General features: G+C 43.8%; 1 protein-coding gene across 2 annotated transcripts in view; it reads right to left on the minus strand.

The window, feature by feature from the left end:
• COG2 (component of oligomeric golgi complex 2) overlaps positions 1-16,293 on the minus strand; it is a 174,110-nt gene extending 157,817 nt beyond the window's left edge. For both annotated transcript variants that reach the window (XM_089668546.1, XM_089668544.1), the window contains exons 1-2: positions 16,144-16,293; positions 5,374-5,535 (exon numbers count right to left, since the gene is read on the minus strand). In XM_089668546.1, the coding sequence (XP_089524672.1) occupies positions 5,374-5,535; positions 16,144-16,209 (228 nt within the window). In that variant the 5' untranslated portion in view covers positions 16,210-16,293. The remainder of the gene's footprint in view (positions 1-5,373; positions 5,536-16,143) is intronic.
• Positions 16,294-16,512: the final 219 nt, after the last annotated feature.

The raw sequence follows: 16,512 nt of genomic DNA on the forward strand, positions 1-16,512 counted from the left end.
TCAATCTTTCTTCTTCCCTACTGCTGGAGAAGAACAGAAGGTCGGTAGGACTATATCCTGAGACCTATGAAAGGAGGGGGACACCTTAGGGAGAAAACCTGGATAAGTTTTGAGCACAACCCTGTCTTCAAAAACAGTCAGATAGGGCTCCCTAATGGAGAGCGCCTGAAACTCATTTACCCTACGGACTGACGTGATTGCCACCAAAAAAACGTTTTTAAATTAAAAAATGTTATAGAAGATTTTTCCAGAGGTTCAAAGGGACAGAGGACCAAAGCCTTTAGAACTAGGGACAGATTCCAAACTCGACAAGACTTGAATTTTACTGGTCTGGACTTGGAGAGAGACCTGAAAAAATCCATTACAAAAGGGATCCTGCTGCAGGGGGACCTGATGAAAAATACTGAGGACTGATGCCTGCACTTTTAAGGTGCTGATCGAGAGCCCCCGATCCGCCACTTCCTGAAAGAAATCTAAAACTGCCGGAATATCTGGAGGGCCCCGCGGTTTACTTAACAGCCAGGAGTTGAATTTCTTCCAGACCTTCGCATAAATAGCTCTGGTTACTGGTTTACGGCAGTTTACTAAAGTTTTTATTACGGTGTCTGAAAACCCTTGAGCTTTCAGGAGCTGCTCTTCAGAAACCATGCAGCCAACTTCAAAGGTTCTGATCCGAGGATGTAGAATAGGACCTTCAGAGATTGGATCCTCCCTCTCTGGAAGTGGGAATGGGGGAGCTGAGCAGGCTCTGCAGCAGAGAAAACCAGGGTGTTTTTGGAATAAGATCTGTCTTTTCTATCAGAAACTTCTGCAGGACCACTGGGATCAGTCTCACTGGAGGGAATGCGTAAGAGGTTGAAATCCCACGTGCTTGTCAGGGCTTCCACCCCCAAGGCCTGCTCTCGCAGATTTAGGGAAAAGAACTGGCTGACCTTTCTGTTCTCCTGGGAAGCAAAAAGATCGGCCTCTGGTATGCCCCACCTGAGAGTTATGCTTGAAAATACCTCTTGGTTGAGAGACCATTCGTCGTGACTGACAGGCCGCAGACTTAAGAAGTCCGCTACGGAGTTTTGTGAACCTTTCAGATAAATGGCAGAAACCGAGAGCAGATTTCGCTCGGACCAGGATAGAATGCTGCCTGCAATCTCCTGCAGAGAGGGGCTTCGTGTACCCCCTACTTGTTGATATATGCCACTGTAGCCATATTGTCTGACCGAATTTGTAGGCGACTGTCCAAAAGCTTCGTTCCAACGGCATCTAATGCCCTTTGGACTGCTATAAGTTCTCTCTGATTCGAGGATCTCTGAGACTCCTTCCAAAGACCACAACCCCTGGGCTGCCATATCGCCTAGATGGGCTCCCCAACCATAACTGCTGGCATCGGTTGTAATAATGAGCGGTGAAGGCTGGTTCCACTCCAGACCCCTTGCCAGATTTACTTCCTTCCGCCACCACCAGAGGGATCTCTTCACTCTGGACAGGAGATGGACTGCTAGATCTAAGGTAGATCTGTCTCCGTTCCCAATCATCAGAAGAAAAGCCTGAAGAGGAGGTGGAGTCTTGCTCACGGGACCACCGGGAAACATGAAGTCATGAGACCCACTGCCCTTGAAACCTTCCTTATTGACACCGACAGATTGCATTGCAATTCTGCTAGCGTCTGATCTTTCTTGATAAATTTTTCCCGAGGAAGGAAGATTTTCTCCTTCACTGAAGAGATCTCGTATCCCAGATAGATCACTCTCTGGGAGGGAGTTAAAGATGACTAGTCCAAGTACAAGCCAGCACAGGCTCTGAAGGAAATCCTGAGCCACCTGCAGATCTTCAGCGAACTGCTGGTGAGATTTGGCCACAAAGAGAAGGTTGTCCAGATAAGGAATGATAGTAATGAACTTCATCCTTAGGGGAACTAAGGCCTCCGCCAGCACCTTCGTAAAAATTCTTGGCACTGAGGCTAGCCCAAAGGGTAGAGCCTGACACTGCCAGTGGAGGATCTGTGAACCCATATTTACCGCTATTCTCAGGTATTTCTCGCCCGACGAATGAGAATATGGAAATACGCATCCCTCAGATCCAACGTGGCCATAAAACAACCTTGGAAAAGGATATTTTTTACAGAAAAAAAATAGATTCCATTCTGAAGTGCTTGTACCTCAGTGGTTGATTTAGGGGGTGCAGGTTTAAAATTAGGCGAAACTTGCCAGAGGGCTTCCCCACTACAAACACATGAGAATAACATCCCTTTCCCTGCTCGCTCTGAGGGACTTGAACTAGGACCTGCTGGACCACCAAGTCTCCAATTATTCTGTGCAGAGCTTGTGCTCTGTTCGGTTGTTGAGAAGATTGGTTACCAGAAATCTGGCAGGGTGACAGGAGTCGAACCCCAAACCGTATCCCCTCTCTATTAGATCTAAAATATAGGTATTCAGGGAGATTGAAGCCCACTGAGGGAGAAAGGTCCCCAGTCTTCCTCCCACTGGGATGCTCAAGTCATTGTGGCTTGGAGGGGCCTTGAGGATGATTGAATAGAATCCCCCCTTTTCCCCTATTTTTGTGTCCCGTCCAGTGTTTTTAGGGCTGAACATCCTTAATCTGGTGTACCAGCGATTTTGGATGAAAAACTTTCCTGGGGGTAAATTTTCTTTTTACTCTCAGGAAAAACTCTTTTTGTCGGCCATACGCTCTAAAGCTTCCTCTAGTCCCGGACCAAAAAAGTTGTCACCTGTAAAGGGCAAAGCACAGCTTAGATGCTGAATCCCCTGCCCAGGTTTTTAACCATAAGGCCCGCCAGGCTGAGTTTACCAAGTCTGAAGTCCTTGCGGCTAGCTTTAAGGATTCTGTTCGAGACATCCACGAGAAAACCTACCGCCTTAACCAGTAAAGGCAAGGATTTTAAGATCTGCTGCCTTGAGGTTACTGCTGCCAAGTGAGCCTGCAACCGCGTAAGCCAGCACTCAAGGTTTCTAGCTACACAGGTGGCTGATAGAGCCGGGTTAATGCGAATAGATGAGGATTCCCATGCTCTACGCAGCAAGATCTCTCCCCTCTTATCCATGGGGTCCTTTAGGGCCCTCATGTCCTCAAAATCCAAATCTATGCTCTTGGAAACTCTGGATAAGGGGGCATCCAATCTTGGGACCTTGTTCCAAGGTTGGGACCCATCCTCGTCAAAAGGAAATCTTTTTAAACACCCTGAAAAAAAAAAAGGGTTTCCTTTCAGAGTTTTCCCACTCCTGCTTAATGGTATTAACCAGGGAACTATGGACTGGAAAGACCCTACTCTTCTTGGCATGAAGACCCTGATACATGAGGTCATGCTTAGATAAACAAACTTCTTCCTCTTCAATCTCTAAGGTTTCGTTGATAGCCTTCAGGAGGTCGGCCACATCTTCCAGGGCTAACTTGTACCTGGAACTTCTGGAGGCGCTATTCTCTTCATTGTTGTCTGCCCTTGAATCTGAACCCGCTTGAGAAGAATCAAGGAACTGAGGGCCCTCTTCCGGGTCCTCTTGCCTTGCTGTTACTGCCGTAGCCGCCGATTTGGTCCGAGGGCCCAGTCGTGTCTGCATCCTATCCAGCAGGGATCAGAAGGACTGGAATGTAGCTGTCATGCCATCCTTAGAGGTGAGAACTTTGTGACAGGATGTGAAAGACTCATCTTTAACTAGTCTATCTACGCAGTTGCAACATAAGGATTTTTCACAAGTAGAACCCAATTTAACCGCGCACACTGCACACTTTTGGGTCCGATTCTGGGTCCTGTCCTGGGTCTTAACCGAAGCAAAAAAAGACAGGAAATGAGGACCCTCAGCCCTAATCTCCTTCCACACACCCTGTGCTAGGGGAGAATATGAAGTGTGCCCCACTGTCACCTGCCCTCAGAGACTGGGAAAACAATCACCCACCCCTCAGGAGTCAGCAAGAGGGACTGTCCCCAAGCCTGAGAGGAGCTAGTGCCGGAACCAGGGTCTGCTTGCTGTGACGAGCCAGCTTCCACCGCGTCTCGTTTGGCATAGTCCGCTGCCTCTGCTGGGCTTCAAAACGCCGCACCGACAGTCCGATCTGGATGCCTGCGCCTTTTCTATGGAGAGCAGAACCAGCGTCTCCTGGTGCCCGCTGATGACGTCACCACACTTTCTGCTCTTGAACACATAGCCACGCCCGGCCCTTCTTCTGCTCGGCGCCCTGCACAGCCATGCCAGAGAAGGGGAGGAAGGGCTCCATAGGTTCCTGGGGGAACGGATGCTCCGGGCTCACCGACGGGCACTCCCCGTTCTTCCTGCGGGTGACCTATCACCGATGGTCCCTCCACTGAGGGCTGAAGGTGATCCGACCCGCAGCCCCACTCCACTCACCATGGAGGGATTGCATCGGGAGAGGAGGTAAGCTGTACGTGTGTTCCTCCAGATCACGATACCCTAAAAGAAAAAAAAAAAAAAAAAAAAACTGAGGATGGAGGCCTGGAGGTCCGCCTTTAAGGAGTGGGGATTAAGAGGAGCTCTACGTCTCAAGGGACTGTCCTGGAAGACGCTGGGAGAAAATCCCTTTTGCCCCCTACACCTACAGGGGAGGAAGCAAGGTCTCTCCCCCATCAGTCAAGTCAGACTCACCACCCGTGGTCTTCTCACTGGCTGCAGCCACTGCCTCATCTTCCATCTTGCGGGGTGCTTCAGGACTTTGCTGCCTTCGCCAGGCTCCTGGGTCCCCATGGGAGCTCCTCACCAGCCTCACATGGAGAAGAAGCAGACCGGCGCCGCATATTTCCGTAAGTCCTGCCCCTGCTGGAAGTCGTACTGGAATCGAGGCTTGGAACACGCTCTGGCCTTCACTGGAGAACCCAGTGAGAGGCTTCACTGTAGCCCCCTGGTTTCCCTGAACGGAGTCACCACGTAACGCTGGCCTTTCTCCACATACCTGCAAGTGGCGTCGAGTGGCCTGGTCCTCGTCTGACATGCCTACCCACTGCCAGGAAAAAAGGAAGAAGTCACCTGTCCCCAGAAGGCTCCATGCCACCAGAAACCCTGGAATGGGTAAGTGGAAGCCTGCCCGCCCTGGCTCGGCTACGTATCAACTTCCCTCTTCCTTCCACTGCAATAGACCAGTCTTCAGACCCCACCACCTGCTCACCAAGACCTGGTCATATGCAGGAATCTAGCATAAATCTTACTGTACTGACATAGGCTTCCTTTACCAAGCTAAGATGTGCAGAAACGCAGAGCTACTGGAAGCCACAGGCCAGAAGTTGAGCACCACTGGTTTAAAACTGGTATACAGGAGCCCTTAGTTGTACTTTAACTATGCCCACTACAATCAGGGGGTTTATATAAAAGAACTTCACTAAAAACATTATACAACATTTAAACAAAGTCTTACCAGGTTAGTTGATAAGTTTACAAAGTCTGCATAGTCTTTGTTGATGAGCTCAACCATTGCTGTCTTAAGTAGTCTATAGTAAATTTCTAGATCATCTCGAAGAGTCTCCAACTGCACACGCTTTCTGCATTCTGACACAAACTGGTCCACATCAAACGAGTCCTTCAGAAGAGAAATAAAATGAAAAGAATTTCACAGTCAAAGAAAAACAATTTTAATCCTGAAATCTATTTCCTACAATGAAACTTGAATAAGCAAGTCTATATCACTAAAGCCATGTTGATACAATTTTTTGACCTGTGTAAATGGGTTATTCTAACACACTCATCTATCAGGAGTGGATACAGGACACAGCACCAGAAGAAAAATAAAAGCTTTATAACAATTTAGTCCCTGCTGTATGCCCTTCCAATGCCGGTTGCATATATTTTTTAAGTTTTTTTCTTCCCATGATGCTGAAACTTTGGGGTCTATTTATTTTTGAAGGACAGTTTACACAATATTTAATATAGAACATGGATTCTGACAACTTTTAATGGATGTTTGTTTAGTATTTGATGAGTGAAAATGTTTGTCTCCTGACCACATCTCTTTTTCAATGGAAATGGTTGTCAGTGGGCCAGGTTCCAGCCTATTTGTGTTAAGATGATTTCAGGCAAGCCATTGTTTCGGAAGGATGTTTTGGCCGACCCTTTTGTCACCAAGGTGGGCACAAAAGCAGCACTGAAGGTAGCTGGTTACAAGAGGCCAAAATGAAAATATATATTAGCAGTATTAATGTAAGAATAAGCTGTATGGTGAAGCTCCAACCACATGCTTGCTACTCCATACCATGCTCTCTCCCTCTACCATTATATCCCAAGCGTATTAAATGGTTTTCTTTTTTGGGCTGTCATTGGTGGTATAGGAAATTTTCTCCTAATTGTTGCAACTTAAGCATTGCAGGTTTTGATGGAAGGACAGATACAACCTCGCTGACTTGTCAAGAAGTGCATTACCAAAATTTGTGATAGGACTTTTTAAAAAAAAAAAAAAAAAAAAAAAATCACTTTTCCTCTTCAAAACTGTCAAATTTAAGCAGTAAGTTTTCATTCCTTTGTTTTAGAACAGCACCCCCTGAGCGTATCTTGAACCATGTCATACCCAACAAAACACCCCAGCAGTCCTTGGTTGCCCACATTTACTGTTGTTTGAATATTCCTTATAATTCTCATTGTGTAACCTGACCATTGTGGAAATACAGGCAACCACTGAACAGGCTAGTATTAACAAATGTGTAGTACTTCTAAAATTTCAAGGGAGGTTGCCATCCTTTAGCAACCACTACGTTGGTACATGGTTACAAGTCATATTAATGAAGCAACCCTTACAACCAAATCATTTGCATCTAAGGATTGAGGTGGGATCACTGGGGGTGGGTACTGTTGAATTTATCTCCTTTATTGCGTCTCTACAGAATTTTACTCTATGACTGAAAGATCAGGCCTGACATACAGTATGTTCAATGTCTGTGGGCCATATTGTATAGCTCTGTAAACTAGTGAACTGAAACTGTAAAGGGAAAAAAAAAAAAAGCCAAGATTAATATGCCCAATCTGTGTTCTTCTTGCTTGCATTTTTGCCAATCCAGGCTAACTTCCCTTTGCAAGGCTGGCCAAGCCCTGCTGTGTAAATCTGAGCTCCAGCATGACTGCGGATTTGGGGCTTTTCATTTTTTGTTTAAATAACATTTTAATACTAGGGCCTCCTCATGTTAGTCTATTATCCTCAAAATTTTGTGTATGTAAGCAATTCAGTGTGATGCTAATAATGCCAATATAAATCTAATTATATTTTGAACCGTTTCTTTTTTGGCATTTAGGACATACAGGATATTGCCTACAGATTTGGCTGATAATGCTATTAGGAACCACAGCAATGACAGTAGAGAAACATAACTAGGTGCACCATAAAACAACAAAAAAAAACTCCTGGTCTTGAAGCACTACCAGCCATGTGACTGAAACCAGAGGGGCTGCAATTTTGATAGAAAGCAAACAGATTATCACATGTGGCTGTCCCAAAGGCACTGTTTTCATGAGAAATTTGCTTGTGATAGCAAAAAAAGCAGCACATCTTGCGGTGCAAACCTCTTAACCACTTCTAGGACAACCACATGAGATAAACTGTTTATTTTCTATCAACCTTCCAGTCTTGCTGTTTTTTTTAGATGGATATTTCCTTTGTTGTTATATACTGAACTGTGTGATGTATTGGAGATAATCTTACTTATTTTACAACTGAAAGACTTGGAAGATATGCCTGGATCTGATTATACATATATATTGGGCCTTATGGTCAAATGGATATATTGTGAACCACATGAATACACTGTGCTGTTTATGGTTCCTGGTTACTGGAATCTCCCATCAGGTGCTGACTGAGCTCCAGAGATCCTGCGTGGAGATGGGACAAAGTTCCAGAAGGACAACCATCACTGCAGCCCTCCACCGATCTGGGCTTTATGGCAAAGTGGCTAGATGGAAGCCATTCCTCAGTGCAAAACACATGAAAGCCCACTTGGAGTTTGCAAAAAAGCACCTGAAGGACTTTCAGCAGGCTTTCATGTGTTTTGCACTAAGGAGCAGTTTCCTAGCCACTCTGCCATAAAGCCCAGAATGGTGGAGGGCTGCAGTGATGTACGGAGATAGTACAAAGGTCCAGAAGGACAACCAAGACCTGTGGAGCTCAGTCAGAGTTACCATTGGGTTCTTGGTCACCTCTCTTACTAAGGCCCTTCTCCCCCAATTACACAGTTTAGTTGTCCTGGTTGTGCCAAACTTCTTCTATTTGAGAATTATGGAAGCCACTGTGCTCTTGGGAACCTCCAGTGCAGGCAGTTCATTTGACCTCATGGCTTTTGTTCTGATACAGTATGCATTGTCAGCTGTGAGTCCTTTTATAGAGGTGTATGCCTTTCCAAATTAGATTAGATTAATGAGAAAAAAAATTAATTTACAAGAGTGTTGAACCAATTGATAATTTCTTTTCCCTATCCGCCCAAGACTCCTATACAGCTAGTTGTATGGGTAGTTGTAAAGACAACTGTCAATGTGATCTTTGACTGGTACATGTGGCCTATCCCAATATGTGCCGAAGTCTATTTCACATTTTTTTTTAAACTGGTTTCTTTTCCAAATTAAAAATTTGAGGCGAAAAAAATGTTTTGCTATACAGTATGTTGGAATGAATTTACAGTTACTTGTTGATTTTGTGAGCGTGCATTATTTTGTGGCCTAATAAGCTTTTCTGTTTATATCCTCTATAATGTAATTTTCATTGTAAGCAGTGTTAACAATATTGAAATATTTTTTGAGTAATGGAGCTTTGAGGCTTGACCATTAAGGGGATTTATATGCATTTCCCATATAATGCTTAAAATCAAAATATTTTGGAGCACATGCATATTACAATCACTTTTTGAAATTACTACTACTTTATCAACCATCAGCAAGTTTAACCACTTGCCTACCAGGCAATTTTTTTACATTGTTAAAATTTGTATTTTTTTTATAGAAAATGACTTAAAATGCCAAAAACAGTATATAGGAGGGGTCCCGGAGGGCAATATAGCAGAGAACCCTACCAGCTGCTAGGCCAGAAACCACCCTTTATTGAGCCTGCTCAATAAACCATAACAAATACTTCTGCGAATAACTAAAAAAAGACATTACTACCCAGGAACAATAGACATGTCACCAAAACAACACTGCCCTATGCAGGGCAGAGTCATTCTTAATAAATCATACAATACAAAATACTTTTATGAATAACTAAAAAGCCAGAACTGCCCAGGAACAGTGGACTAGGACTCGAACTACCCTAACATTTAAAAGAAAACACACCAGCATTTTTCAATGTTTCGGTCACGGCACGTTTTAAAAAGTATGAAAAATCTTGAGACATCCCAGGTGAATTCTACCTTGTTTTTTCAGGACAAATTGGGCCTTTATTTAGTGCTAAATGTTACTGGTTATCTCCTGGGAAAAGTGGCCCACAATTGTATCCAGGTATAAATTATTTAAGTTGTATATGTATGCCATTACCAAGACTGACCACCAAAATAAATTCTCTTACTCCTGATGTGCATGAGAACAACACATATGCGTGCATTTGCTTTTAGTTTATCCTTCCTAAAACACACTGAAAGAAAGGGGTTGATCTATTAAAAAAAATACTTTGCAAATGTCTTAGCATTCACGCAAAAGTCTTAAATAGCCATAATCTTTGTAGTAAATGTGGAATGTCAGTTTCTATTTGTTGCCTTCACATGGTGAATGTAACATTTCTGATCGGATTTTCTTAATTCCACCACTACTCTAAAGAGCGCTCACCCATGTCTGGATTGCTTTTAGAAGGGGTTGACAGGCAGTGAGGTGACAATGTGATGCCTCCTCACTGTTTTCAACCCAATTTTTACCAACAAATGCAATGCAACTACAGGATGTTTACAGTGCTTCTCGATTCGCTTGAATAGATTGCTTTAGACGTTAGCTGCACATCTAAACTTAGCCTAAGAGAAAACAGCCTTAAGAAGATTTGACCGAAGAGTTAAAGTGTTACTAAACGCACAACAGTAAAATCAGTCTGTATATGCAGTAAAGCATGCTTGTTATACTCACTGTGGAACCTAAGGGGTTAATCCTCCACATTTTTTAAAAGGCTGCCTTTTCTGATCCTCCCCTTCTACTGTCCCTAGTCCATCTGATTATAGTACAAAGCTCTAGGAGTCACTCTGCATATGCTCAGTTTAGTGTGTATTGCTAAGGAGTTTTTTCTTTTCTTTGGGAGGGTGCATGTGATCAGCACAAGGCCAATCAGCACTGTCCAGACAGAGGGTCAGGGGTTATGAAGCCTCACAGGACAGTCTGAGGAAAATAAAAACTCCTACAAGCTTTAACCAGTGCTCAATGCCAGACATTGATAGAAGTCAAAATACTATATACTGCTGATAAGAAAAGGTATTTAGCATTTTATATTTATTAAAATAATTACATTTCCATGCTGTGTTTACTGAGGGAGACCAGATATAGTGAATGCAGGGTCCTGGTGGTAACACTTTAAGGAACATGTGAGCAATAGAGAAAACAAACACTAAAAAGTAAATCTGCGCTGACACGAATTTACATTAACAATCAACCATTCTAAACCATGATACCAGTTCAATAAAATTGAAAGCAGAAAGCAGCACTAGAATCAATAAGTGATCACCACAAAATATTGTGAAAATATAAACATTAAATTCATATATAACACAATAAAATCATGAAGAAATAAAAATCACAAAAAAGTGTCCACATATAAAGAATAGTCCCAAAAAAGATCTCTCAATTGGAATCCCTTCTCCCAAGGAAAAATTCAATCCACAGGTGTAGTTGCCAAACAAAATTCCTGCAGTTTAGTGCCAAAACAATGTGCCAAAACTGGGAAAGACTCCATCACAATGCATAAGGGCCTCTTACCAGACAAGATGGATCATTACATAATAAATGGTCACAGTGCGCTCAGTATATATTATGTACACCCAGCTCTACCACAGGCAGACCGATGAACCCAACAACAGATGTTATCAGCGGGTAAAAAAAAAAAAAAAAAAAAAAACACAAGAATTCCTCCATGGTGAAGCATGCTCAGAAACCTATTAAAAAAAATATATTTTAAAAACACCAGGTGTTTTACATGCTGGAGCCATCAGCTTGCCACATTGCTTTTATGTACAGTATCTCACAGAAGTGAGTACACCCCTCACATTTTTGTAAATATTTTATTATATCTTTTCATGTGACAACACTGAAAAAATTACTTTGCTACAATGTAAAGTAGTGAGTGTACAGCTTATAACATAACAGTGTAAATTTGCTGTCCCCTCAAAATAACTCAACACAGCCATTAATGTCTAAACAGCTGGCAACAAAAGTAAGTACACCCCTAAGTGAATATGTCCAAATTGGGCCCAAAGTGTCAATATTTTGTGTGGCCACCATCATTTTCCAGCACTGCCTTAACCCTCTTGGGCAAGGAGTTCAGCAGAGCTTCACAGGTTGCCAATGGAGTCCTCTTCCGCTCCTCCATGATGACATCACGGAGCTGGTGGATGTTCGAGACCTTGCGCTTTTCCACCTTCCATTTGCGGATTCCCTACAGATGCTCAATAAGGTTAAGGACATGCTTGGCCAATCCATCACCTTTACCCTCAGCTTCTTTAGCAAGGCAGTGGTCGTCGTGGAGGTGTGTTTGGAGTTATGTTGGAATACTGCCCTGCGGCCCAGTCTCCGAAGGGAGAGGATCATGCTCTGCTTCAGTATGTCTCAGTACATGTTGGCATTCATGGTTTCCTCAATGAATTGTAGCTCCCCTGTACCGGCAGCACTCATGCAGCCCCAGACTAACACTCCCACCACCATGCTTGACTGTAGGCAAGACACACTTATCTTTGTACTCCTCACCTGGTTGCTGCTAGACACCATCTGGACCAAATACCTTGGTCTCATCAGACCACAGGACATGGTTCCAGTAATTGATGTCCTTCGTCTGCTTGTCTTCAGCAAACTGTTTGTGGGCTTTCTTGTGCATCATCTTTAGAAGAGGCTTCCTTCTGGGACAACAGCCATGCAGACCAATTTGATGCAGTGTGCGGCGTATGGTCTGAGCACTGACTGGCTGACCCCCCCACCCCTTCAACCTCTGCAGCAATGCTGTCAGCACTCATACGTCTATTTCCCAAAGACAACCTCTGGATATGACGCTGAGCACGAGCACTCAACTTCTTTGGTCGACCATGGCGAGGCCTGTTCTGAGTAGAACCTGTCCTGTTAAACCGCTGTATGGTCTTGGCCACCGTGCTGCAGCTCAGTTTCAGGGTCTTGGCAATCTACTTATAGCCTAGGTCATCATTATGTAGCACAACAATTTAACACACCTGCTCTCCATTCACACCTGAGACCTTGTAACACTAACGAGTCACATGACACCGGAGAGGGAAAATGGCTAATTGGGCCCAATTTGGATGTAATAAATATTTACAAAGATGTGAGGGGTGTACTCACTTCTGTGAGATACTGTAAGCATGTATGTCTATACATGAATGTGAATATTTTTCTGGGGCAGGATTGTTCTCTTTTACTACAGACTAATTAGTGCAAATGTTTTCCTGCTTTTATTCTAGGAGCTTCCATTGAAATCTGCGAGGCTAAAAAACACTTTAGGCCTCAATCATAAAGGCGTCATTAAGGGTACGCCCGTGTGATGGCCGTGTTTGCCCACACAGGGGTTCCTGGCATCCCAACACAGGCAGTGCCAATCATGTCAATTGAGATGCAGCAGCTCTATGGACACAACTGCTGCTCCCAAATCGGACATCTGTGTGGGTCCCCGAACACAGTTTGTGTTCAGGGACCTGCACCCACCTACGTGGCTGTCATATTGGGAGCAATGGCTGAATCTGGGCAGCTGCAGCATCCCAACTGACATCAATGGGACTGCCTGCCCAGGAATGCACAGAACGCCTGTGTATCCCTGTGCGGGCAAACATGGCGCTTACATACGCGTACACTTGAGGACACCCATGTGACCGAGGCCTAAATCTGCCTGAAACTAAGTACTCTTTTGAGCAACAGGCACCTGGGCATTCAGGTGTCAACAGGCACTATTTAGGGTCCATGCACACTAGGGACCTGAAAAAAATGCCAGTACCTCTGACAAAAAAAAAAAAAAGCTTCCTAAAAATGCTCATAGCAGCTCGCACTGCACACGTTTATGTGTGTATGTGTATTTGCATTTATAAGGGTTTTTCTTTCCAAAACATTCCCCTCTGCTGATTTTTCATTAATCAATTTATACTTGAAAAGGCTGAATACACCTAAAAGCCGCATTTGTGTGTGTCAAACGTTTTTTTCTGCCCAAAAGCTCCTCTCAAAAATGCGCTAGTGAGGTTTTTTTTTTTCCCCAGCCTGTAAGGCTAGGTTCACAAATACGCAGTTTGCTTTTGATCCATTTCTGCAGTGCTTTTTATAGTGTTTTGCATTTTCAATCCATGCGTTTTTGATGCGCTTTATTTTTTGGCCAACTTGTTGCTGGACAGATTAAAAACACAACGCATCTATAACGCGTTAAAATCACAGCACTTGCGTTTCATATGCAGTTCTATTAAAGTCTATTGGACTAAAAACGCAAACTGTTGAAGGAAAAGAAGCCCCTGACCCTTTACAAAAAATGCGCCTGCAAAAAATGCATAGGTGTGAATGTGATCCATAGGAAATCATGATAAATGGCATGTATTGAGTTCCTGCAAAACACATTAAAAAAAAGCACAGGTGTGAACCTGGCCTTAAAATGCCTCTTCAAATTTGCCTGTTAGCATCCAAATGTGTATAAGTAGCCTGTATAAGTAGCATTTTTATTTCCAGTGTACATGAGACCTTAGGGCCGGTTTACAACATGAATCGCACAGATATGCGCTCTACGTTCCTGGGTGATTGACATGCGATCCAAGTGCAGTGCAATTAAAGTCCAGTCCTTTGAATTGAATTAAATCACGCTGGACTGCACCAAATGTAGTGCATGAACTATTTTATGAAAGGCACAGTAACCGGATTGCATGTTACTACTGCACCATGCCATTCAGTAAAGGCAACTGCACTACATTTGGAGTGCGATTAAAGGTATTTTTTTTTTTAAATAATAAACATGTCATACTTACCTGCTATGTGCAGTGGTTTTGCACAAAGCAACCCTAATCCTCTTCTTGGGTCCCCCTGCCAAGTACCCCCAGCCACTGCTTTGCTTGTCCATACACACACACAGTGGCTTGGCCCCGCCCCCTGACTGTGATTGACAGTAGAGACTGCTGTCTCAGCCAATGAGAAGGAAGAACCCCAGGAGAGCTGCTGCTTTCATGCACAGTGCTGGATCCAGAGGGGGCTCAGGTAAGTAGTAGGGGGGCTGGTGCACACAAAAGGTTTTTTACCTTCATGCATAGAATGCAGGGATTAAAAAAAAAACAAAAACTTGAGACTTTACAACCACTTTAACCATTTGGCTGCTGCCCTATAGTAGAAGTACTGCTACAGGGCTGTGCTAAATCATATATTATATATATACACACACACACACTATTTGCATTGCCAGGTAGGGGGCACACAGCTTCCTACCTGCACCACCCGTGGCAGCTAGGGATGTCAATCACCGGGTCCCGGACCGAGATTCCCCGCCAGCACCTGGCAATCACTATGTAAACTTACAGGGGAGAGAACTATGTGTAAACAACACAGGTCTCTCTCCTGCCAGCAAGGACATGCTGCCTTATGCAGCATGTCTTTGTAGTAAAACAGCACACATAGCAAAAACACACACACACAGGTAACCCTTTGATCGCCCAAAAATTAACCCCTTCCTGCCCAGTGTTAGTACAGTGTCAGTGTTTTTTGTTAGCACTGATCACTGTATTAGTGTTACTGGGGATGTCAGTGGCAGTTAGTCATTTTCTACCCAGTGTCAGAATGCCTATCATAGTCCCGCTATAAGTCGCTGATCCCTGCCATTACTAGTATAAAAAAAATAAATTCCAGTATACATACCGCCATTTGTAGACGCTATAACTTTCCAGTAAAACAATAATTTACATGTACTGGGATTTTTTATTTTTTTTTGCAAAAACATGTAGCAGAATATTTTGGCCTAACTTTGACAAAATTTGATTTCAATTTTTTTAATGGACATGTTTTATAGCAAAAAAAAAAAAAAAAATATTGTTTTTTTTTCAAATTTGTTGGTTTATTTTTGTTTATAGCGAATAAAAAAAAAAACCAAAACGCAGAAGTGATCAAATACTGTCGCAAGAAAGCTCTATTTGTGGGAAAAGAAATTACATAAAATCACCTTAGATTGTATGGCCCCCTTGAGGGTTAGGGCCAGATGTGAATGTACAATATATGTAAAGCGCTGCGTAAATTGACGGCGCTATAGAAGTACCTGGAATAAATTTAATTTCTGTACAGTGTTGCATGACCGCACAATTTCCAGGTAAAGTAATGGACTGGTCATGAAGGGGGGGGTAAATCCTCTGGAGAGCAAGTGGTTATGTTAATGACACCAACTGCAGATCACAACTGCACTGTGAGAAATGCATAAATGCGGGTTTCCTGTACCACACTGTTGTGTGAATGGGTCCTTAAATCAGTGGGGATTTTGGATGTTGAGGGTTTTTTAGCATCCAGCTACAAAACATTCAAGTTTGAATGGGGCAGGAATGTGAGTTTACTCTAGGATGCTGCAGAGGACCCACCAGGAATGGACTTGGGCCAGATAGAGAGGTTGGAGAACAGTCCACTCCTCTCACCAGCTCTGGGACAAAAGTAATGACCCTGATGTCACTTCACCTGTCAAAGTAGGATGAAATCTCCTTGTGGTCTATAGACCACAATCACCCCAGTAATCTTCCCCAGTCAGCACCAGTCTCTGGGTGAAAGCCAGAATCAGCAAACCTATGACAGCCCAGGGAACCTAAATGTTACCACTCTACACATACTGGATGCTATGCACGAAGGGCACAAACTACTACCCAGGCGAATTATCACAACATCTCCCCCTTTTCAAGAAGGAAAGAGGACCCCTCAGCACCGTGACTATTCCACAGAAACCGGGCAGCCCACTACAAAGCAATGACAATCCGTTTTAAAAGCAAATCATGCCGGACAGCAAAACACAACATGTCAGAGCCACAACCAAGCGAACCTTCATGAACTCATCCTTGTCGAAACACAAAGTGCCGGGGCTCTGCGGGAGCTGCATCTTTTCCATCGCAAAGCCCTAGGAAACACACGGAAAACTTAGCCGACGCGGCACTTCCGCCAACCTCTGCACGCCGCTGACGTCATGACACGCTTTTAGGTTTAAGTTTTGTGTCACAGCACCACCTGGTGTTCGCCAGACGTATTGACCTATGTTTTAACTCTTTATGGTTATGCTGTAACCCTAGGTTCACACCGAAGCGTTTTCCTCTGCGTTTTGCAGAAACGCAGTACAGTCCAATTAACCTGATTTCCTATGGGACACATTCACATCTCAGGCTAGGTTCACACCTATGCAGGTTGTGTTAAACCC

This window comes from Staurois parvus, unplaced genomic scaffold, assembly GCF_062004578.1.
Source record: "Staurois parvus isolate SC_StPar_1 unplaced genomic scaffold, SC_StPar_1.0 ptg000059l, whole genome shotgun sequence".
NCBI lineage: Eukaryota > Metazoa > Chordata > Amphibia > Anura > Ranidae > Staurois > Staurois parvus.